Source organism: Vipera berus (assembly GCF_964194415.1).
Source record: "Vipera berus genome assembly, chromosome: Z".
NCBI lineage: Eukaryota > Metazoa > Chordata > Lepidosauria > Squamata > Viperidae > Vipera > Vipera berus.
Window position 1 is genome coordinate 20296018 of NC_138205.1, and position 24601 is coordinate 20320618.

General features: G+C 44.0%; 1 protein-coding gene across 2 annotated transcripts; it reads left to right on the top strand.

Moving 5' to 3' along the window:
* Positions 1-308: 308 nt before the first annotated feature.
* Positions 309-24369, top strand: LOC308676961 (protein arginine N-methyltransferase 1). Of its 2 annotated transcripts, XM_081343034.1 has the most exons (11): positions 374-407; positions 5285-5338; positions 11693-11794; positions 11958-12113; positions 12492-12555; positions 15066-15208; positions 18123-18210; positions 18411-18526; positions 19230-19380; positions 20744-20865; positions 23500-24369. In XM_081343034.1, the coding sequence occupies exons 1-11, from the start codon at positions 378-380 to the stop codon at positions 23581-23583; spliced, it is 1110 nt and encodes a 369-aa protein (XP_081199160.1). In that variant the 5' UTR covers positions 374-377; the 3' UTR covers positions 23584-24369. The 2 variants fall into 2 exon arrangements, with proteins under 2 accessions (XP_081199161.1, XP_081199160.1); XM_081343035.1 differs by lacking the exon at positions 5285-5338 and having other exon boundaries at positions 309-407.
* Positions 24370-24601: the final 232 nt, after the last annotated feature.

Here is a 24601-nt window from a genome sequence, read left to right on the forward strand (position 1 = left end):
CCTTATTGGTGAAAGGTTTCTTATTTCACCAATGGCAATTCAAGATCATGAGGAGGAGGCGTTCCCCAACGCTTCCCACTTTTTGTCTATCGAACGCAAAAAAAAAAGTCTTGCGCCTGCGCGCACCGAGCCCTTCCTCTTAAGTGCGCCCAATACGGTTTGAAATAGCGTGAGGGAGGGCCCTTTCCCTTCCTGACTGAAGGAGACCCCGTCGACCAATGAAAGCCCGAGAGGCGGGGCTGCCCTTTTTTCTCCTCCCCGCCTTCCCTTTTGAGTGACGGCGAGGCCACCCAATGGAACGCCGAGTCCCTTCCCCTCGACTGAACGAGGCTGGGGGAGTCCGGCCAGCGGTTCTCTTTTTCTGTCTCATTCGCAAGATGGCGGAGGCTGCAAACTGCATCATGGAGGTGAGGGAGTAAGGGGGGGGGTTGGAAAGAGGGAAAGAAAAAAAAAGGGAGGGGAGTCGGAGGCTGCCCCTGTTCCGCTCCGAGGGGCCCCTTAAGCCTTCACCCACCGAGTCTCTTCCAGAACCTTGTAACGCGATAGGGAACGGGAGGGATTGCTCAACCGAGACCCCTCCGAAGCCCCCCACCTGATGACAGCCCCCCCACCCCAGGCTTGACGGGGCTCCTGGAGAGCGCCTGCCTTCCGCCGCCCGACTGACCAAGCCCCCTACTTTCTCCCCCTCGCTGCCTTTCCCTTCTTTTCTCCCCCGTGGCGGCCCCGTAAATACCATTCCCGCCCTTCCTTCTCTCCATTAGTGGTCCATTTTTTTCCGCTGTCGCCGCCTCTCCCCCCCCCGTTCCGGACTGTCTCCACATAAGAGGTGGAGGGGGGCTAGGGAGAGAGGCGCTTCTCCCCCCACCCCCCCCAGATACGTGTGTGTGTGTGTGTGTGTGTGTGTGGCGCTGTTGCTGGCTAGGTTGGGCGGGAAAAGCCTCGGTTTTTTTTTCTTTTTTCAAATCTGGAGAGGCTCCCCCCTTCCGACGTGCCGACCCGTTTTCGCGGAAAACCTCGCACGCTTCTCCTTCTCCTTCTTCCCCCCCCCCCGCTCGCCAGCCCCGCTCCGCTCTTTAACGCGGTTCTTTCCTCATGGGAGCCGCATGGCACCGCCTGCCCTCGTTGGGCCCCGCCCCCCTGTGGCCCGGGGGGGAGGCCCCTGGAGCTCCTCCCACCGCCCGCCCCCTCCCTTTCCCCCCCTCCGCCGCCGATCTTGGAGCTCTGCGCAGCCCCCCCCGCCCCCCGTGGGTCCTCCTTCATGGGAGCCTCCTGGGGTTCCCGCTCCACGGATGGCGAAGCTTTTTTTTTTGCCCCCGGCCCATCGATCCTTAGGGTCCGACGGGCCGCCCCCTCCCCAAAGTTACGCCCCCCCCTCTGCTGGGAAGGACCCTTTCCCCCCCTTCCCCTCCCCTCCCCCCCCCCGACGCTGCCGCAGATAGTTGAACTTCTTTGTTCGCGGACGCTCCGGCTTTTTTTTCGCCGGCTGTCCCGCTGCCTCCTTGGCACCTTCGCCTTTCCTTCTTTGGGCAACTAACCCCACGCTGGCTTCTCCTAATGTCGGGCTGTTGTGGATTGCCGGATTCTTCCCACGGGTGGAAATGCAGAATCAACCCCACAGACCAATCCCCCTTCCCCCTTCGCCTAGTCCTATCTCTTCCTCTGCCCCCTTCCCACCCACCCCCACCCTCCCACCCCCAGTTTTTCAACTTCATAATTTGCCTGTATAATAATAATAATAATAATAATAATAATAATAATAATAATAATAATAATAATAATAATAATAATAATAGAAGGGACGCGGTGGCTCAGCAGGTTAGGACGCTGAGCTTGTTGATCGGAAGGTCGGCAGTTTGGCGGGTCGAATCCCGAGTGCCGCGTAGCAGAGTGAGTGCCTGTTACTCGTCCCAGCTTCTGACAACCTAGCAGTTCGAAAGTACATAAAAAATGCAAGTAGAAAAATAGGGACCACCACAGCGTTCCGTGCGCCTTTGGCGTCTAGTCATGCCGGCCACATGACCACGGACGGAGACGTCCTCGGACAAGCGCTGGCTCTTCGGCTTTGAAACGGAGATGAGCACCGGCCCCTAGAGTCGGAAACGACTAGCACGCATGTGCAGGGGAACCTTTACCTTTAATAATAATAATAATAATAATAATAATAATAATAATAATAATATAATGATGATGATGTGCCTGTTTTCACCATGGTTTTGTGAAGTGGTCCCTTTCCCTCTTAATTTTGCCTGGTCTTGACTGTCTGAAAGGAAACTGTGGGCCTTAATGCCATGGCTTCCCTGAGGGTGGTTGCTCTTTACTTTTGACAGGCCCATTGTGCTTTGTCCTAAGGAGGCTCTGATGCCTGATGGCAGACATGTCAAACACAAGGCCCGGGGGGGGGCAAATCCAGCCCGCAAAGTGGTTTCATGTGGCCCGCGAAGCCATCCTGGAAACGGTGAGGGAACGGCCCCCCCGCTTCCTTGGCTCTGGCCCAGAAACCCTCCTTCTGCCAGAGACCCTCAGATCTGTCCCACTCCTGCCCAGGCCCCCATAGGCACCCTTGATGCCAACGATGTAGAGCTGGCCATGCCCACCCAGTAGGCCATACGCACTCTAGCCACGCCCACCCAGTAGGCCACGCCCAACCTGGCCATACCCACCCGGCCCCCTGAGGGCAACCGCAATGCTGATGGGGCCCTCAATGAAATTGAGTTTGACACCCCTGCCTTATGGTGAGTTATTGCCTTCTAGCTCATTGTTCCCGTATTCTTGCACCTTGTGGTAGCCTGTGGGTTTACTGTGGGCGGGAAGACATTACTGAGACTAAGCCTCACAAGTAAAATGGGCAAATTTGTAGGAGGACCTGCTTTGACATGTGCTATGATTTGTATAAGAGATCATTTAAAGGAAGGTAAGATTGCAGGGTCTTCAGAAGAAGCTTGGGTGAGGCTGCTGGGGTAAGGTTTGGGTGAAAGGCGAAGCTCAAGGTGACTCAGAACTAAATTTTAGGAGGGTTGGATATCAGAGGTTACAATGTGTAGACTTCAGGGAGCTGCAAATTTTGGAAAAAGATTGAGGAGTGGTGGATGAATTATTTAAATTGGCAGGTGACAGAGGTTGAAAAAGGTTGGAAGGAAAGAATTATGTACTGTATAGGTAAGCAAGAAATTGAAGTATCTCCCATCTCATTTGCAAAGTTCACATGGTCACAGAAACACCATTGTTGGGAATCTTTTTCATCTGCAGGTTTTCTTCCTAGAATGGGAATGACGGCCCAATAGTTAACTGTGGGAAAGGTATATTTTTTATCATCTTCTAGCTCATTCCATTTTAGATGTCCCTCAGCCCCACCTGCCTTTCAGTTTTTGGTTTAAACAGAGCCCATAGAATTGGAATGATCCATTTAGGCCAAGCTTCTTGATCTGGACATTCCCCCTATATTGATTACTGGTGAGTCCTTTGGAGGTTCATGAGTTGAAAGCTGATTTAGGCTACTGAGTTTAGTCTCTTGCTTGATGTAGGAATCCAAATTTACCCTAATAAAGTGACTTACTAGCTTCTTTTTCAAGTCCTTCAGTTTAAAGATTGCAGGATCCAATCTGGATCGGTCACTGGGACCAGAGCTTTTGTCTCCCAAACTTTCGGACTCGTGCTGTAACCCATCTTCAGGGAACTTCTGTCTAGGCTAGATTGGATCCTGCAACATTATCCTTCATTCGTTAAAGAAGATTATCATCTCAGTAGATAACTGGTTGCCTTAACTGTCCTTCAACCAAATGCAAGAGCAGTTGTAGCTAGGGAGCACGTAGTGATGGTGCTTGGCTTTGGCACACTGAGGGGTGGTGGGGTGCATGGGTATGCCAGGGCGTGCAGGTTTGCCTAAGTCAGTAGTAACACAGGTAACTCACACTAGGCTACCAGAAGAAATCCTACAGTTTTATCCTCTGAGGAGTGGGCTAGCACTGACATCTTATTGTATAACTGCTGCATATGTGTCAGCTGAGAATTTATAAGAGCCTTATGGAAATAAATGTAAAAGCGAATCAAGGCCAGAGTACTAAGGATGTGGGGAAGAAGGTGCCCAAACAGGAATGTAGCATGAGGAGCCCTTATCACCTAATGCAGGGATAGGCAACCTTGGCTCTTTTATGACTCATGGACTTCAACTCCCAGAATTCCTGAGCCAGCTATGCTGACTCAGGAATTCTGGGAGTTGAAGTCCATGAGTCATAAAAGAGCCAAGGTTGCCTACCCTTGACCTAATGGATGTCTCTCATCCATATCTTTTTTTAATCCCATTTATATCCCGCCCTTCTCCGAAGACTCAGGGCGGCTTACAATCTAAAGCACAAATCAATGTGCTTAGCAATGGCCTTCATTCTATGTATATGCCTGCTTATTAGGGCTTTCGGGCCCCCTCCCCCCAAGCGGCATTTTTTTACAAAGTCAGCTTATTGCCCCCAACAATCTGGGTCCTCATTTTACCTACCTCGGAAGGATGGAAGGCTGAGTCAACCTTGAGCCTTAAGTAACCCATGCAACGTTTGCATTTTGTTTCACCTTCTGAATTAAGTAGCTCTGTTGAAAACAGTGTTTACCAATTCCTCTTGGAAGTGCTGTATCCGAACATACTGAATGGGGAATAGGCGGTGGAGAGAGCTGTCACTGGGTAGGTGTATAACTGAGACCTTGATGTCTGGCATAGCAACTCTGCTGGCATTTCAGATGAGGTTTTTTTTTTCTTTTCCCTTTTCTATTCCTGGCATGGGATTATGATAATCCTACAAAAAGCCTCTTTGTGACTGGAGGCAACCCTGCTCATGTGTGGTGTAGTAGTTCTGTTTAGTGATACGGTTGAATAGAAGGTGCGTACGTTATTGGGGGAGCTCAGAGGGGTGCTAGTCTTTTTTTACCATAGAGGATATAGAAGACTTCCTCTCCGATCTTGTATTTGCCAGCCTTGTTATTTATTCAATTTGTACAGCGGCCCATCTCACATATGTGATTCTGGGTGGATTGTTACAATCCTAAGGGCTGGTTTCCAGCTCTGGAAATTGTTCTTTCTGGATAACATTGGCAAACCTACAAGGAAACTTATTAATCCCTCACATAGAGAGACATCCCAGAATTGCTTCCTTATTTGTTGATCAACTTTTATCAGGGTTGGTTTTTTTTTTGGTCTTATTCCCTCTCCAAATCTTAGTTGTTAAAATGATCCAGGCTCCGGATCGGTTCCCGTTGAGCTCCGAATTGACATTCTTTCCCTTGTTACTCTCTCTCCTAGAATTTTGTAACCACCCTGGCTAATGGGATGAGCCTGCAGACTCCGCTAGAAGATGTAAATATCCTTTGAGTTCATGAACACTAGGCTAGTGCTCAACCCTGGATGTGGTTGAGCTCAGGCCAGATCTTTCCTGGTTGTGTAGCCGGCTTGGTGATGCATCGTCCATTAGTTCCCCCCCCCCCCCACCTCGCATCTGTCTCTTGCTAAAATTGCATCTATAGTTACCCCCTTGCTTTTGTAGCTCTTGCTTAGATGTACTGCCCTTTTCTCAAACTGCTAGGACTAACTAAACACCATTTCCCATAAATTCTAGGTGTAGAATATACCTACTTTCTGGTTCTTTGCCCCCTTCTTCACAGTATCATTTTACATATTGTTTCTTCTTTCTTGCTTCTGTAACGCATCTTTTAGTCCTTATCCCGTCAGTTAACCCTATGATGCAGTGCCTGTTCAGTCTGAGTGGCTAAACAATGCAGGATGGAAAAAAAAAGAATTGGGTTCATGACCAATTTTTTGTGCTTTATTTCAAATTGTTTACCTTGTTGCCCATATGAACCTTTATTTATGCCCTTAGTGGAAACTGACAGGAACCTATCCTTTTTTTTTTTGATCCATTGATAAAGCTGCAAATAAGATAATATTTTGCTACAACACTTTTTTTTGAAGCAGAAAGCAGTTCCTACTGGCTTCTCATGGTATAGGTAGCAAATGTTTAGGCATTACTTGATATTTTGGAAGGGGAGAAAGCACAGGGGCTGATTTGAGGTTTTGGATGTTGGGTGCGAGAACAGGTTCATTTGTGGTGCCCAGCTATTGTCCCGTGATTCCTAAATACCCACTTTTCAAGTTTTAGCATTTATCTCAGACATACAAATTATTACAATGGGCATCAAATTATATTAGCCTTGCATTGTATCTTGATTTAAAAAAAACCAAACTTGTTTTCTGGTTGATGTATGGGTGAAGGATTTGTACCTCGGGGTTCTCCCCCCCCTTTTTCCCCCTCTCATGTCAGTCAGTTTAAACAAAATGCTAAGTGCCTGGCATTGACATATTGGGGAGACTTTGTGGGACAGAGCTGGAGGGGTGTAAGCCAAGGTGTTGGTTGCCTTGGGAGCACTTGACCATTCTTTCCTTAACTTTTATTGCAGCTCCCCGTTTTTGGGGACATTCAGGGGGTAGAGCAGCTCAGGAGGTAGGCCATTAATAATAAAGCCTGCCAAACGTCCCTGTGCATTGTGGGAATACGAGACAGAATTGCCCTGAGAGCATTGGGGGGGGGGGAACGACAAAGAACCGATCCCCTAGATATGGTGGTACTAAGAAGACTGAAATGGCAAATTTTTATCCATTTCTGCCAGAGCCAGAAATTTCTCGTCCATCAAATGGAGCTGGTGCACTTTAGTTAGAACTTCAATCTGTGCAGCATCTGACTATCCAAATACACAGAGATTTGATCTTTTACTCCCCATTTTCTCCTCTTTGGGGAGTAAAGAATCCATACAGCTGAGGTCTTGTGACAACCTTTAAGGGGAGGAGCAGATTTGTTGTGACCTATGTTTTAGTGAACCATTGCTTGCTTGTTGAAATGCATTTCAAGTTGCCATTTTTCTGTTATTATAATATTTATCCATCCCCTTTTTGTCCAAGCCCTTTTTAACTTTAAAAAACTCAAATCGGGGATAGTATAAACCTATTTTTAAAACATCAAAAGATCAGGATAAAAGCAATCTCTCTGGCTTACAAATATGAGAACAATTTGATTTCCTTAAGAATTTAACCCTGAAAACAGAATTCTCCAATCTGGTGCCCTCCAGATGTGTTTGAGCAACCTGGGTGAAGGGAATATTGTGCTCTTATGGCTGGTTAGGATTTAAGATAGAGCCAAGATCCTCTTTGACTTGAGCTCAAATCTGGGAGATTACACAGAGAATGTGTGTAGACATTTTGGTAGTAATATGGACAGGATTTGCCATTGTCTTCTGCAAAAATACTTTTTTTTACTTCCCAGCTGTACCTGCAGAGTTTTCTGGATGCATCCCATCCAACTAATTCTGTTTAGCTTTCTGAAATCAGTAAAGGACTTAATAACTTGGCTCAATCACCCATCAATTATAAGGTACTATATCCTAGTGGCCATGTGTGCTCCTGATTACCATGCAGGTGATTGAGCAAGCTAGCAGTGGAACGAGGGAGCTACTTAGTATGATCTATACCAGGGGTAGGCAACCTTGGCTCTTTTATGACTCGTGGACTTCAACTCCCAGAATTCCTGAGCCAGCCGGCTCAGGAATTCTGGGAGTTGAAGTCCACGAGTCATAAAAGAGCCAAGGTTGCCTACCCCTGATCTATACCTTAGCTCAGGAGCCCCCAGCAGTCTAATAACATGTATAGGATTAGTTATAAGATGGTTTAAATCATTTGGGCTTGTTATATCGCTTTGCCAGGCAGTGAGTCTATATTTTGAAAATGGGACAACCTCATTGGGCAATATTGTGGCAGGACAGGTAACGGGTAACTTAGATAAGATGGTATGAACTGTTTGTAGGCCATTTTTTTTTGAGATTTGTGAATTTTGGACACCTTTCTAGATGGAGAGAAAATGGATTCACCTTTTTTAAATTTAGGGTTCTGATCATGAAAAAAGTACTATCTCAGCAGGAATAATTTTAAGAGCTACAGCTATTTGAAGATGACTGGATCTAGTTTAAGACGGGATCTTCTGACTGAGTGATATAGAATAGTTTCCCCCAGTTACACATCCTCCAAATTGGTTGGATTGCAACTTCCCTATCGGATATATGGGTAGCAATATTAGGAGTTGTAAATACAGGTAGTCCTTGACTTACGATCAGTTGCTTAGCGACTGTTTGAAATCATGATGCACCCCTCCTAAAAGATACTTATGATCCAGTTCTGAAGTTCCAATGCCCCTCCCCTCCTTAATATGATTGCATTTCGGGCACTCGGCAGCATCTCATACTCACATTTTTGCCAAGAACTTGTATTTACTTCCAGTGTTTGGCAAAAATAGTGAACAATGGGTTTCCTTAACAACTGCCGCCAAGCTATAACTGTTATAGCTATACGTTGAGGACTAGATAGATATATCCGGAAGGCACCAAGTTGGAAAAGACTGGAGTAAGGACTGAGTTCTAATCCAGCAAATTCCAGTTAGAGTTCAGTGTGACTTTGTAGATGGCTTTTAGTGGTTTGCCAGCAAAATGATAGAAGAATATATGAGATTTCGTCGAAACGTTGCTCTTATACCTTCAATTCTACGTGGGGAAAAACCCGAATGACCAAAGATCTACATATATATGTGTGTGTGTGTGTGTGTGTGTGTGTGTGTGTGTGTGTTTGTATGTATATATGTATATGAGTATATATATATGTATATATACATATATGTATATGTGTATGTGTATATATATATGTATATGTATATGTGTGTGTATATATATGTGTGTGTATGTATGTGTGTGTATGTGTGTATGTATGTATATATATATATATATATATATATATATATATATATATATATATATATATATATATATATATATATATATATATATATATATATATATATATATATATATATATATATATATATATATATATATATATATATATATATATATATATATATATATTTTAAATCCCATTTATATCCCGCCCTTCTCCGAAGACTCAGGGCGGCTTACAATCTAAAGCACAAATATTGATGCACAGAGGGGAGGGGGCTAGTGTTGACAGCATGAAAATCATGAACATTACGGGGACAATTAAAGACCCTCCTCTTTTTACTTGTATGTACGAGAGAGATGCTTGCAATGCACATTAAAAGAGGCAGGACTTTGATCATCCAGTCACACCTCCCATTTTGAATACGGATACCCTTTGCTAGTGTGGTGGTGTCTACTCGACAACCTACTTCCTTGAATTCAGCCATCTGCACTCTGCACCAGCTATAGCTTCCAGTGATGCAACACTGGGAGCAGTTAAAGTATGTTGCAATTGTCTAGCACTGAAGCCTTAAGTAATAAGTGAAAGGTATTAATCCAGGTTTATGATACAGTTCCCCCCCCCCGTAGAAATTTGTTTTTATAGAGGCTCAAACTCCACCTCCAAATCTACAACCTGTTTTAAGATTCACATGCTTGAAAATGCAACTTGTGCAATTGTGTCCTATTCAAGCGACATTATGGTCTTTATTACATAGGCTTGAGCTATATTTTTTTCCTGCTTTCTTTGTTCTTCTGACTAAGAAATCTTACTTAGAGGAAGATAAAATAGTTAATTCTACTAAGCAACTTCAGCTTGGTTTACCAGAGGTTCAAGGCATTTCCCTTATATTGGAAATCCATCCAATTGGTTTAGAATTTTAAGAATTTAACCCCTCATTTTACTTGTTTATTCCACCAACCACCGCCTGCAAAACTGCAAAAATAAATGTTCCAAGAATTTCCATTATATGAACATGTCTGGATAACTGGTCTTGGGTTCAGGCTTCTGCCTAAAGAGCTTACCACTAGTCAGAACAGACTTTGCTACTTGATGGAACACGGGTGAACCAAATTAAACATGAGGGTTAGGCTCAGTGCATACACAAAGAACCTTCCCTAAAACCAGCAAGTATAGAATAGCATCTTGAGACCACCTGGAGCATAGAAGAGATGCATGAGTTTTTTTCCTTACCCTCCAAATTGCCTGTTACAATTCTCATTATAAGGGCAGGGTCATCCATCACCTTTCTGACAACCTAACCCTTTGCACTGTCAGCCTGTGAATCTCCCAAGAACCCTAACCCTGACCTATTATCTCCCTAGGTCAGGGGTGGGCAACCTTGGCTCTTTTATGACTCGTGGACTTCAACTCCCAGAATTCCTGAGCCAGCATGGCTCAGCTTGGAAACCTCTCCCTTTCCCCTCAGAATGGCTGGCTGAGGAATTCTGGGAGTTGAAGTCCACGAGTCATAAATACTCAGGTGCTGTGATAGGTCTATACCAGGGGTAGGCAACCTTGGCTCTTCCATGAGTCATAAAAGAGCCGAGGTTGCCTACCCTTTGGTCTATACCAGGGGTAGGCAACCTTGGCTCTTTTATGACTCGTGGACTTCCAACTCCCAGAATTCCTGAGCCAGCCATGCTGAGGGGGAAAGGGAGAGGTTTCCAAGCTGAGCCACGCCCGGCTCAGGAATTCTGGGAGTTGAAGTCCCCGAGTCATAAAAGAGCCAAGGTTGCCCACCCCTGAGCTAGGGCATTATCTCCACCGAGCAAAAGCCTAACCCACAGGTCTGCAACCCGCGGCTCCGGAGCCACATGCGGTTCTTTCAGCCGTCTCCTGCGGCTCCCAGTCCTCTGCCATGTGCAGTCCAAAAAAAAAAAGTGAGACTAAAAAAGTTCGACCAATCAATTCAAATATGCAGGGTAGGTGCATATCTTGCCTTGGCTCCACTCTTCAGTCAAACCCTGTTCTGTGCATGCGTGCATGTATGCGCACACATATTTTGCAGCTCCCAGTTTTTCCTTTTGTGAGGGAACCAGTTCCGAGTGGCTCTTTCACTGTTTCAGGTTGCTGACCCCTGGCCTAACCCTTCCTTAGGATATAAGTGTGACTTTGTAAACCAAACGTTTGGCTTCTTGAGAAGAAGGAATTGTTGCAATATCTGTAGACTTTTTAACCTCATTAAAATAGATGCACTGTGACATGTTCAGAAGAAGAGTATCGGCAACAGATTTTCTAAAGGAGATTGGAACTCTGGTTTTCCCTGGGTGAAATAAAAAGAAAAGAAGCCCCAAACCGTTGAATTGAATAAAGGGTTACTTCAGAAACTGCAAATATTTTGTGAGAGGGTAATGTGAGTGTGAATTTCTACAAGCTAAGGTACTAATACTCCTTTTTTTCTTTTATGGCCATCATCTAATTAATAGTTGCATGGATTTGCCATGAGTGAAAACTGTAACTCTAAAAGAAGCAGCATACTTGTTTATATAAAGTATATATGTACATCGACATCCGTGAAAAGATGTTTGTTGGGTTTTTTTTTGCCTCTTGCACACACATTGTTAAGAAAGCACCATTGCTGCACCTGCGTTTTTAAAATCCATTTAATCAGGCATCATATAGACCAGGGGTAGGCAACCTCGGCTCTTTTATGACTCATGGACTTCAACTCCCAGAATTCCTGAGTCAGCTATGCTGGCTCAGGAATTCTGGGAGTTGAAGTCCATGAGTCATAAAAGAGCCGAGGTTGCCTACCCCTGATATAGACCATATTGATTGATATTAAAGTTATTAGTTGAGCAGTACAAATTTTAAATGTTAATACGGAATTAAGTGGGGAAATTGTAAGTTATATTAGGGGGTCCTGGGATGACTTGGGCCTTTCTGTATTTTCACCAGGTGTCGTGCACCCAGCCGGAAAGCAGCAGCAAACCAACAGCAGAAGAGATGACTTCCAAGGATTATTACTTTGATTCCTACGCTCACTTTGGGATCCATGAGGTGAGATAATTGGTGGGGATGTGGTTATTTATTAATTTATTAAATTTGTTTGCTGCCCATCTCTCCTTAGGTTTTTCAGAGAGATCCAATCTTGTCCATTTTGGGGGGGGTGTAAATAGATTTTGGGGAGAATTTCCTGATACCCATTTTCTCTGCATCTTAGGAAATGCTGAAAGATGAGGTCCGCACGCTGACCTACAGAAATTCCATGTTTCACAATCGGCACCTCTTCAAGGACAAAGTGGTCCTGGATGTTGGCAGTGGCACGGGAATACTTTGCATGTTTGCAGCCAAGGCTGGTGCCAAGCGGGTCATTGGGGTAAGTGTGATGCTCATATGCTACTGGTCTCTTGTTTTGTGATGGAGTCTGTTGGGTGCAAAATGGACGAAAGGATTTGATGGAATCCTAAGTGGACTGATAAACAGAGATTTAAAAGTTCTGTATTAAAATTAGTGCTGTTAAAGTTGTACAAATCTGCCTTAGTTTTATGAAGATTTGGAATGACGGGCAAGAGAGAGACACCATTTGATTTTATATTAACACTTGGCATTCTTTAGTGCCATTTCATCACATGTATTTCCAGGGAGGTTTCTTACTAATTTAGGAATAAAAAAAAATACAATGCACTAGCTTACCAAACATCTCTCTTTATTCCCCCATCCTGTTCCCCACTTTGGATATGACCTCAACTAATAGATTGAATGCTCCAGTATCTCTGATTATGCTGTCAAAATCGTCAAAGCCAATAAACTTGACCATGGTAAGTAAATTCATTTTTAAAAATGTCCTCAATTTCTGAGTCACTTATCTGTGTATCCAAATAGCCAGTGTTGTACAGAAGATGTTTAGAGGTAGTTCTCAACTTAGGACCATATTTAACAATGGGCTTATGTAAAGCACTTTTGACTGTTCATATACATATACGTGTGTGTGTGTATGTATATGTATATGTGTGTGTATATATATATATATATATATATATATATATATATATATATATATATATATATATATATATATATATATATATATATATATATATATATATATATGTGTGTGTGTGTGTGTATGTGTATATGTATGTGTATATAATTATGTATATGTGTGTATATACAGTTGCAAGAAAAAGTATGTGAACCCTTTGGGATTACGTGGAGCTTCAGTTGGCGGACAGATGGTCGTACGTTTTCCTGCAAAATGTCCTGATAAACTCTGGAATTCATTTTCCCATCAATGACAACAATCAGTCAAGGCCCTGAGGCAGCAAAGCAGTCCCAAACCATGATGCTCCCTCCACCATGTTTTACAGTGGGGATGAGGTTTTGATGTTGGCGTGCTGTGCCTTTTTTTCTCCACACATAGTGTTGTGTGTTTTTCCCAAACAACTCAATTTTGGTTTTATCTGTCCACAGTATATTTTGCCAGTAGTGCTGTGGAACATCCAGGTGCTCTTTTGCAAACTTCAAACGTGCTGCAATATTTTTTTTGGACAGCAATGGCTTCCTCCGTGGTGTCCTCCCATGTACTCCATTCTTGTATAATGTTTTCCTTATTGTAGATGTGTCAACAAAAATGTTAGCATGTGCCAGAGATTTCTGTAGGTCTTTAGCTGACACTCGAGGATTCTTCTTTACCTCATTAAGCATTATGTGCTACATATATATATATATATATATATATATATATATATATATATATATATATATATGCTGAGGGACTCGGTGTCTCAGTGGGTTAGGACGCTGAGCTTGTCGATCAGAAGTTTGGCGGGTCGAATCCCAAGTGCCGTGTAACACAGTGAGCGCCTGTTACTCGTCCCAGCTTCTGCCAACCTAGCAGTTCGAAAGCATGTAAAAATGCAAGTAGAAAAATAGGGACCACTACGGTGGGAAGGTAACAGCGTTCCGTGCGCCTTTGGCGTCTAGTCATGCCGGCCACATGACCACGGAGACGTCCTCGGACAAGCACTGGCTCTTCGGCTTTGGAATGGAGATGAGCACCCGCCCCTAGAGTTGGAAATGACTAGCACGCATGTGCGGGGGGAACCTTTACCTTTATATATATGCTTGGCAACCTATTCATACTTACAACTGGTTGACAAGCACCTCATGATCATGATTTGTGCAATGGGATGTACTTAGGTGGATTCCCAGGGGAGGGGGGCACTCCAAATAAATAAGAGACAACTCAGTCCAGATACTTTATGTGTGAGAAAGAGGGTGAAGCCATCGCCTCCTTGATAATTTTCAGAGTGTATGGTAGATGCAGATAGTAAAATGCTTAATTTGGAAAAATTCTGTCTATAGACGTGAAAGCAATAAAGCAGGAGTCCACAACCTGTGGGCTGCGGCCCGTTAGTGGGCTATGAGGGGTTTACAACCAGGCCATGGAAATGGCAATCGAGCGTGCACGCAAGAGTGATTCTCACTTGCATGGGCAGCATGCGTACACGCTCCATTTAAGTGAGTGGCAGGCACGCATGCACTCCACTTGCGCAAATGGAGCTGTGCGCACGTTTGCTGGCTACACATGCAGAACCATTCCCCCCTCCCCCATCAGTTCGTAAAGCCGGAAATATTGGGGAACTCTGTAATAAAAAAATCAGCTTGGAAGAATGACTATATATGTCATTCTTGGTTTGGGGGCCTGATTTGTAGTAGTCTCTGTGGCTTTCCCAGAAAGTCAGTGGGGAAGCCAGTAGGAAAGGTTGCAAGATGCTGTCACCTACCAAGAGGAGTCTCATGTTTCTGTGGGCTGGCTAAAAGAGCTGCTTGCGAAAATTTCAGCTCTATGCCTGCTTAGATTTTGGCATGGAGCTGAAATCCTTAAGCAAATAACATTTCGGCCAACCCTCAGAAACGAGAGAGAGCTGAAGTCCAAGCAGGATTTTCTTCCCCTGAGCAGAGAGGTAGCATAGTAAGGTACAGAGTACAGGGTCTCTCAAGGAGGTGGAGAATGCATGGTTTAGGCCATGTGACTCTCGGTTTGGAGCTTAAAAGTCCTTGAATTTCAGTGGGGAGGATTTTCAGCTTCCGAGTAGGGAAAGACCTGCCCGCAGCCTGCACTAGGTATCCCAGGGTCTCCCCCGCTCCCGTGACGTAACTGTAACTTACCTGGGACTCCATCTACTTAACAACCTGTGAGATTGCTTAACAGTCACAACTAGGAGTGCTGGGTTTGACTAAGAAGCCCTCTTTTGCCAAAGTGATTTTCATTCTCGCTTTTGCGCTGAAGCATAATTTTAAATCAGGTGGTTTTCCTCCCCGAAAGTGGTGTCCATCATCAAGGGCAAAGTGGAAGAAGTGGAGTTGCCTGTGGAAAAGGTTGACATCATCATCAGTGAGTGGATGGGCTACTGTCTCTTCTATGAGTCCATGCTGAATACTGTCATCTATGCCCGGGATAAGTGGCTGGTAAGTCTCCACCCTTGATTTCTTTTTTCCCCCTCTTTTTTTTATAAAGGATTTTATTGAATTTTATAGTGTTAGGGATAAAATAGGATCGGGTTAGGGATTAGTGTTTAGGGTGGGGTTGGGATCAGGATTGGGGTTGAGGTTGGGATTAGGACAGGGTTGGGATCAACATTGGGCTTATCCCCCAATAACAGTTTCATTCTTTAGCAAACAGGCTATTGTCCGGGTACATATGTTCAATTCACAATAGTTAATATAGTGATAGATAACTGTAGAGAATGGAATAATAATCAAAACCAGTATCAGTTAATCAATACATGTCATTCTTCTTACAAGCCCTTGATTTCTGCCAGTGGTGCCTAGATCTAAGCTGGCCCTACCTTATCTTTATTTTCAAACCTGGTTTGCAGAAAATGCCATTTGACAAAAAGGACAAGGTGTAGTGGTAGAATGGTGATGTGTTCAGACGTTTTGATTTGGAACTTATTTTAATTTGAAGCACCCCATTTTTGAATGGAAAACAACCGTTTTGTAATCTAAACTATAGTTCAGAAAGCCTTTCTAGTTTGAAGTGAAGAATTTTTAGCTCAGCAAACGTCCAGAATAATCGGAGAAGACCATTTTGTACATGGAATAGCTGTTTTGATCCCGGACCGGCTATTTCAAGGTTACAATGGGATATTTCTATTTCAGAAATTTGCACACCTCTAATAATAGCTATTACCTCTCTTGGCCAAACAAACATTTCAGAGTGACCTTGTCCCTGTAAAGTCTCAGGATTACATTCAGATTCATTAGACTCATCCCAGTATCTAAATCATCTAATCTTTCAGAACAGTACAGTACTAATTCCTTTAAAAATTACAGTAAGAGAGAAGGGCACCATTTATAATAGCAGGGGAATTGTTCAGCTCTTGATTAATTTTTCAAAACCTCTTTAGAAATGATTATTTGCACCTCTGGCAAAAGTTCTCCTGCAGTTTCTTGGGTAGAAATGAGGAAAGGCAATAATAAAAACACACTTTTCTGCCAAGCTGGCTTATGTTCCTGAGAGGCTGTAGTATTTAACAGGGAAAAAAATTGTCCTTGTTCTAAACGACACTCTTTCCCGGTATTCAGTTTTCAAAAGTGCTCTATGCCTTATGGGTCTCCCAGGTATTGTTGTGCTTCATGAAAAATCCATCTTTGGCTGTTAATCACAAAACATAAAACGGAATTAGAATTTCATTCTTAATAAAATAATAGGGAAGCACAAGTAAAAGTTGCAAAAGCTTTTTTCCCCACACCGACAGCAAAGTAGTGAAAGTAGGACTAAATATTTTTATCTGGTGTGCTTTAATTTAGTCTGGACGCTCTACCATGTATCTGTGTAAGTTTTATTTAATAAGTTTTATTTGGTCTGGGCTCTTGCCCTGCAATACAGGTGATCCTCGACTTACGACCACAATTGAGCCCCAAATGTCTGTTGCTGAGTGAAAATTTGTTAAGTGAGGCTTGCCCCATTTTACACCTTTTCTTGCCAAGGGTGTTAAGCGGATCACTGCAGTTGTTAAATTAGTCACACTGTTATATTTAAGTGGATCTGTCTTCCCCATTGACTTTGCTTGCCAGAAGGTCACAGAAGGTGATCCCGTGACCCTGGGACACTGCAACAGTCATAAATATGAGTCAGTTTACAAGCCTCTGAATTTTGATCACATGACTGTGGAGATGCTGCAAGGGTGATAAGTGTGAAAAACGGGGATGAGTCACTTTTTTCAGTGCTGCTGTAACTTCAGACAGTCACTAAATGAACTGTTGTAAGTTGAGGACGCCCTGTACAGAATTTGATTTGACGTGAAGTAAAGGCTGTCTCCAAGTAAGGCAAGTGGAACATTCCTCTTCATTGAGCAAAAGTATCCGATTGAGTATTTAAGCCACTGCCGTTTTACGGTAGTCACTCAAGCTATGATGGTAGCCCCTTTGGCATTTAGCTTATTCAGGAGCCAGCTGCCGGTCGAGCTCCGGACGGCACCGGACCTTCGCTCCTTCCGACGCGGTCTGAAGACCCATTTATTTGAACAAGCTGGCCTGGCCTGATGGGGGATGTTAGGGTTTTTAATGGGTTTTTATATTGTTATTGTTTTATCTGGGCGATTATTTAATTCTTTTTTAATTTTTGTATTTTCTATTTATATGTGCCCTGTTCACCGCCCTGAGTCCCTCGGGAGAAGGGCGGTATACAAATTTAATAAATAATAATAATCTTTCAGTGCAAGCTGCTTTTCTATGGATGCTAATACCATTATGACACTAGGGCACACTGCGGCATCTGTTGCCCTCCGAATGTTGCTGAAGATCTAATTACAGTGTCAATAGGGAGGGGACAGGAGGATTAATTTTAAGGAACCACCCCAGCTCAAGGACCTCTCAGGATGACGAGCTCTGAGAATTAATGTTATCTATTTTGCACTTAAAGGCTATTACTATGGATATGGTTTCAAACTGCAGGCATGTATCAGTAGTTAAAAATGTTGGTGTTTTTTTTTTGTAATTTGTGCAGAAGTCAGAATAAATATGCAGTGTTATTTGAAACCTGATTACTCATGTTCACTTTTCGTAATTAACAGTCTAGGTTACCCCTCCTTCTTACAGCGTCATTAGTACCCATGATACTATGGGAAGGATCCTAGAAGTCTTCTCCTATTTTTATTTAGAATGAATTATACTGCTTGTAAGGAATCTGGGTATTACTGTACTGTATTGTTATTCTGAAAGATGGGTTATAAATAATTGTAAGAAACATGAATTCTGACATGTATATTGTGTGTCCCTCCCCTGCCCACTCCCCTAATCAAGAAATCAGATTCTCTATGAAGGAAAGGATTGTATGGTTTTGTGGCTAATTTTTTGTTTACCATCCATTTTGCACCAGACCCCAGATGGGCTTATTTTTCCAGACCGTGCCACTTTGTACATCACTGCTATTGAAGATCGGCAGTACAAAGATTACAAGATCCACTGTAAGTACCAAGTTCTTTCCCAAAAAGGATGCCAGGCCTTTTGAGCACATATGGGGGAAATGTATTTCCCGGTGACTCTTTTAAAGGGACATCATTTTCTCTGCTTTTTTTTTATTGCCCCTTTTTTTTGTAGTGGGTGGGCGTGATTGCAAAGGCTTTCCAGGATCTGAATCCCTTCTAAACTCTATTTCTTACTGCAGGGTGGGAGAATGTATATGGATTCGACATGTCGTGCATCAAAGACGTGGCAATCAAAGAGCCTTTGGTGGACGTTGTTGACCCAAAGCAGTTGGTCACTAACGCCTGTCTCATCAAGGTATGGTGGGCTGGGGGTAACTACTTTTTCTGCCCTTGACTTTCTTAAATTGCCATTGCTGTGAACACCCTGTCTAAGATGGCATTAGGTGCTCACTGGTCATACGTTGCTTCTAGCATTGATCACCTTTCTCTGTTGTAGTGGCTCTTCAGACCAGTGACGGGTGTCAAACTCAATTTCATTGAGGGCCGCATCAGCATTGCGGTTGCCCTCAGGGGGCCGGGTGGGTATGGCCAGGGTGGGTGTGGCCTGCTGGGTGGGCGTGGCTAGAGTGCGTATGGCCTGCTGGGTGGGTGTGGCCAGCTCTACATCGTTCGCATCAAGGGTGCCTATGGGGGCCTGGGCAGGAGTGGGACAGATCTGAGGGTCTCTGGCAGGAGGAGGGTCTCTGGGCCAAGGCCAAGGTAGTGGGGGCCGTTCCCTCACTGTTTCCAGGATGGCTTCACGGGCCGCATGAAAACACTTCGCGGGCCTGATCCGGCCCCTGGGCCTTGTGTTTGACATGTCTGGACTAAAAGGTTGAACAATATCGATCACAGTGATCCTGATTAAGGAGAACATTTAGGATTGCTACTTTTGCAATCTGCAGGAGCTTGTTAGCAGAAAGAATGACAGATAATGTTTTGTGAGGATAATGAAGGTATGTTGACTTTTTTCCCCCCAATCTGTCTTGTTTTCTCTCTCCTTCGTACACCTGTGGCAGGAAGTAGACATCTACACAGTGAAGGTGGAGGACCTCACCTTCACATCCCCCTTCTGTCTCCAAGTGAAGCGCAATGACTACATCCATGCCTTGGTCGCCTATTTCAACATAGAGTTTACCCGATGCCACAAGCGAACTGGATTCTCTACCAGTAAGGGCATTTGTTACCTCAGTGTGGGAAATCAGCAATAAGGGACTTTGATCCAGTGTTTTGGCGGGGGGGGGGGGCTTGGGTGCTGAAATGTTAATATTCTGGTAAAGGATAGAACTCAAATCAATGGAATTTTCAGTTTTAAAATACGACTAGTTGATATCTTAACAGTAACACAGCACTGCTGGAAAGGCTAGATTTTGTGTTTCTCAACCTGAGTGATTTTAAACTGAGTGGACTTCAACTCCTAGGATTCCCCAACCGGCCACACCGGTTGGGAATTCTGGGAGTTGGAAGTCTACACATCTCAAAAAGTGCCTAAGGTTCAGAAACCCAAATCTAGCCTTTCTAGCGGTGCTATGTTACAGTAAGAACTGAACTAAACCAGGGCTTTTCACCCTTTTCACCCATTGCACCGCTTTTAGGATATGGCAACATCCGAGTACCACCAGTCGCCTAGCAAACTGTCAAAAACGTGACCAAAAAAAGGGAAAAAAATGATGAAGTACAGGTAGTCCTCAACTTACAACAGTTTGCTTAGTGACTGTTTGAAGTTACAGTGGCACTGAAAAAAGTGCCCCCCAAGCCACAGCCAAGCAAGACACCTGCCTGCCCGCCCGGCGGCGCTCTTCCTCCTGTCCAAGGTTTTCATTGTTCTGAGCATTTCTGTTGAGGATTGGCAGGTGGGGTGGGGGAGTGTTTGGTTTTTATGTCCCCCCTCCCCGCTGGGTGGTTGCAGGAGGTTTTGGTCACTTCACATGACCCCGGGACACTGTGACCATCATAAATATGAATCAGTTGCCAGGCATCTGAATGTAAATCACAAGACCCTGGAGATGCTGCAACATTCCAGCTGATTGGCGCTTCTTCTGGAGCCTGGCACTGATCCTGGTGCTTTCACTGAGCCCTGACAGCCCCGAAGAAGCTCTGATCCTGGCGCTTCCGCTGAGCCCTGACAGCCCTGCAGCTCCAGCCGTCTCTCACTCAGGCTTGTGCGGTGCTGCCACCAGTTCAGCTCATTCCCCTCCCCCTCTACCACTTTTCTAGGATAGTCGTGTACCACCTGCCAGGTGCCAGTGTACCACAGGTGGTACCCGTACCACTGGTTGAAAAGCCCTGACCTAAACTAAATCTAGTCTGTTTTTTTCAGGAGCATGGGTGTCCTTCCACTGTAGCATTCTTGTAGACTTTACTGATTGAGAGATTGAAAAGTAGAGTGATTGGAGGATTCAGAGAACTTCAGTTTATCTGGAGGAAAAATATCTAAAGTCAACTAAGTCAAGCAAATGGCTTGATTTATTTCCCTCCCCCCTCCCCTCCTGGCTGCTTTCTCTGTTCAGCTTCATTTTTTTATTCCCTTCAGGTCCTGAATCTCCCTACACCCACTGGAAACAGACAGTCTTTTACATGGAGGACTATCTAACAGTGAAGACAGGAGAGGAGATATTTGGCACCATTGGCATGAAGCCTAACGCCAAGAACAATGTGAGTCCGGAGGGTGGTTCTTTTCCTGCAGTGGTTTTTTTTTTTGGAAAGTTGACATCATTTCCTCCAGTGGCAAACCTGCTTGGGAAATAGAAATCAAATCTACAGAAGCTTCTTTGCCTCTTAGATTTGCAAAAATACAAAGGCCATAATAAGCATATTTTAGCAAAAACGTTATTAACCAGAAACTGTCCAGTGAGGATCAAGCACAGGGATGGCCATGGAGTGTTGGATGTGCAGTGATGGAGAGAGATGAAATGGTTGTCTGGAGAAAAGGCCATGGTTGGCTGGAATTCTAATTAGGATGCCCTTTACTCCTCCTCTTAAGTAGGGAAGCGTGAAATGTTCTGTTCTGATCTAGGTAAATTTAATCTTGCCTGTAGTGGACAAACTATTCTGTTTTGGAATCGGAACATCTGTTTAAAAATGCTATTATGTGATGCACTTTTGACATAGTAGTCCTTTTGGATAAATGCTCATAACCTGAAGCTTTTGAAAGTTGTGTCTGCAGCTCCAAACATTACCCAAATATAATTTTAATGTGACAGGGGGACCAGGGACCCTTTGATTTTAATGAAAATAAATTTTGAGTTTAGTTTTTGTCCTCATACTGTTTGTTACTTTTTGGAGAATATATTTTGACTCAGGAAATTTTCCATGTCCCTATACATTATTTGGTAGTAGATATATGCTTTGGTAGCTTGCTGCAGAAAAGTCAGTTTCAGATACACACACGCACACCTGTGGAAGTACTTCCCCCCCCCCTTTCCTTTTTCAGTCTTGGAGAGTGCCTGGACAAGTCCCTGCAATTTTCTTGGCTCTTGAGCAGCTTATAAATATGCCTGAGTAGACATGAATTAAACTAAGGTTCCTGATGAATGGCATACGTATGTGGAGGAGATAGCAGGTCTTAACCTGGGCTTTGGCTCTGTTACCAGCAGTGTTATGATTGTGGTGGTCTAAGAGGTTCCAGTTTGGGGGAATTGGTTGCTTCCTACCATAATCCTGGCCAAAAGCTGATCTTAAATGGATCCCACCCCCAAAAAATCAGGGCGCATTCATATCCTCTTTAAATCTCCTTCCCCCCCCAATTCAATCTCCCCATTCTTTGTCAGTTATATACTCTTGATTGTTGGGGGTTTAAACAAGACATATTTTTTAGGGAGTGTGATTGGCCTCTTACCGTATTTTCTGGCGTATAAGATGACTTTTTAACCCATGAAAATCTTCTCAAAAGTCAGGGGTCGTCTTATACGCCAGGTGCTGAAACTTTAGGGACAGGGCTGGCTGGAAAACCTGGAGCGGATCTCCCATTTGGTCTGCGCAGGGAAAGCGGGACCAATTGGAGAAAAAGCTGCAGTCTGTGATTTTTTACAGGCTGGGGTCTGGGCGTCTTTCCTTCTAAAGTTGAAGAGCAGCTGCAGTCTATCCCAGCTTGAAAGCCAGGTGGGGAATGCAGCAGCCAGAGCAGCTGCTTAGCTCTAAGGACACATTTGATTCAGGAACTGGGCGGGCTGGCTGGAAAACCTGGAGCGGATCTCCCATTTGGTCTGCACAGGGAAAGCTTTAGAGTGAATTAGGAAAAGTTTAATCCACTTGCACTGTTTTATGTTTACATGTTTGATGACAAACAGCCTTATGTTTATAAGTGACAGTTTTCATACCAAGTACCTGCCTGTCATAAGCATTTGAATGAAAATTACCATATTAAAATCAAATCTGATGTTTTTTAATTTTTATTTGGTGTGCGTTGGAAGAGGGGTAGTCTTATACGGCGAGTATAGCCCAAACCCTATAATTTAACAGGAAATGTAGGGGGTCGTCTTATACGCCCAGTCGTCTTATATGCCGGAAAATACGGTATATTTCAACCATAAAAAGTTTTAGAATGTTATTACCTGGTCGTTTATCCAGTTTCTCTTCCATCTCATCTCGGCACCATTGACGGCACTTAGCTAATCTGTAGCTTTTACTTCTTTTTTTTTTTTTTAGAAAAAAAATGTTTTTAGTCATGACTCAGGCGTAATTGATGAAATTAGCATAATCTTGTGAATATATAAAAGACGGTTCTGGAAAAAAAAGTTTTCTTTGTTTAAAAACTCACCTGCAAGATCTTGTATAAAATTGGGATTTGGGGCTTTCTCGCTTGAATTGTCATGCCAGGACTCTTAATGTCTCACCAGGTTTAGCACAACTTGTGAAAGTTCAGTTTTAGTGTACTTGTGAGTTTAATATCTAGGCTCCAAAAATGCAACGTATTTAAGGTTACGCACTGCAGCAAGTGGGGCGGCACGGTGGCTTAGCAGTTAACACGCTGGGCTTGTCAGCTGGAAAGTCGGCAGCCCAGGTTTGAGACCCGCGCTCCATGCGCCAGGGTGAGCTCCCCGCCTTATCCCAGCTCCTGCCAACCTAGAAGCTCAAAAGCATGCAAATGTAAGTAGATAAATAGGTCCCACTCTGGTGGGTAGGGAACGTTCTGAAAAGAGAATATAACAACGTTCGCATCACAGAAATGGCAAGTAAATCCTCCCTGTCTCTTAATGGGGATGAGGTTGAGCTTCCTGTGTGTGTGTGGTGGTGTACATTGTGTCGAAAGAAAAATGTTTTGACTCATTTTCCTTTTTCTGTATGCAGCGAGATCTGGACTTCACCATTGACTTGGACTTCAAGGGGCAATTGTGTGAGCTGTCGTGTTCGACGGATTACCGGATGCGTTAGCCCTTTTACTCCCACGGGTGTTTTTTTTTCTCCTCCTTCAACAAACCTTGCACCCAGAGCAAGTCCTCTCTGTCATCCTATTCCGTTGACGTATCACTAATTCATTTCATTGTGTAGTTCCCTGTAGCTGCACTCTGGGCCAGCAAGGAGAGGGTCAGTATTAGAGGCTAGGGGAAATAGCCAAGATCCCCCCCACCCCAAATCCCATTGCCCCTTGTTTTCAAAAGCCTTCCCCTTCCCCAACTACCAGGAACTGAGGCTGTTAGCACAATTGAAGACATGCACGTGGTTTGTCCGTCCGTTTGTTCTGAGGCTTGAGTGCCAACAGCAGGCTTCCATCATGGATTTTTTTTTTTGTTAAATCATTGTTGGTCTTCTCTGCCAAACTGTGTTGCCTAAAATTTTTCTCCCTCCCAACCCGTTTTTCAGTGTAACACTGTTCCTCGTCACCACCTCCAGTGCAAACGCTGCTTGGTTTGGGGGGGGAGGGGGGGTACATACATCAATTTCGCGTCCAGTCAGCAGGATGGGCATCCCAACAGGTTTTTTTAAATCAAGAGGGCATGTGGAGGTGTGGGTGAAAAAGGCATCTCCATTTTGTGGGTGTTGTTTTTTCACTGACGGTTTTGTACTTTTCCCTCTTAAATTTCCTGTTCAGATCTATGGAGGGTGATGGTGTTTTTTTAATCCCTTGCCCTTGGAAAGCTGACATAGTGTGACTTTCATAACTTATGGTTTTTATATGGTTACATTCATGAGGAAAAAAAAATAAAGAAGTTGAAACCAGTTGCTCTTTCTTTTTGATAGAAAAAGACAGTGTGATAATGTGACCATTTGCGTATCAACTGTTCTGTGCAGTATTTCTGTAAGAAAAGAAAGTGGGAATAGGATGAAGGATTGGGCTGTACTGTGGAGAACTCCCAAAACAGTCGGACCCAGGGTGTTTAGGATACAAAGGACTTCCATCCTGTCACTGATGCAGCTGTACAATTTTTTTTTACAAGAGATAGGATAGCAC

Excerpts from the sequence above, each read along its gene's own strand:
- LOC308676961 (XM_081343034.1), top strand. The coding sequence starts at position 378 with ATGGCGGAGGCTGCAAACTGCATCATGGAG. Across the intron at positions 15,209-18,122 it reads ATGCCCGGGATAAGTGGCTG|ACCCCAGATGGGCTTATTTT; the intron begins GTAAGTCTCCAC and ends ATTTTGCACCAG. Across the intron at positions 19,381-20,743 it reads GCGAACTGGATTCTCTACCA|GTCCTGAATCTCCCTACACC; the intron begins GTAAGGGCATTT and ends TATTCCCTTCAG.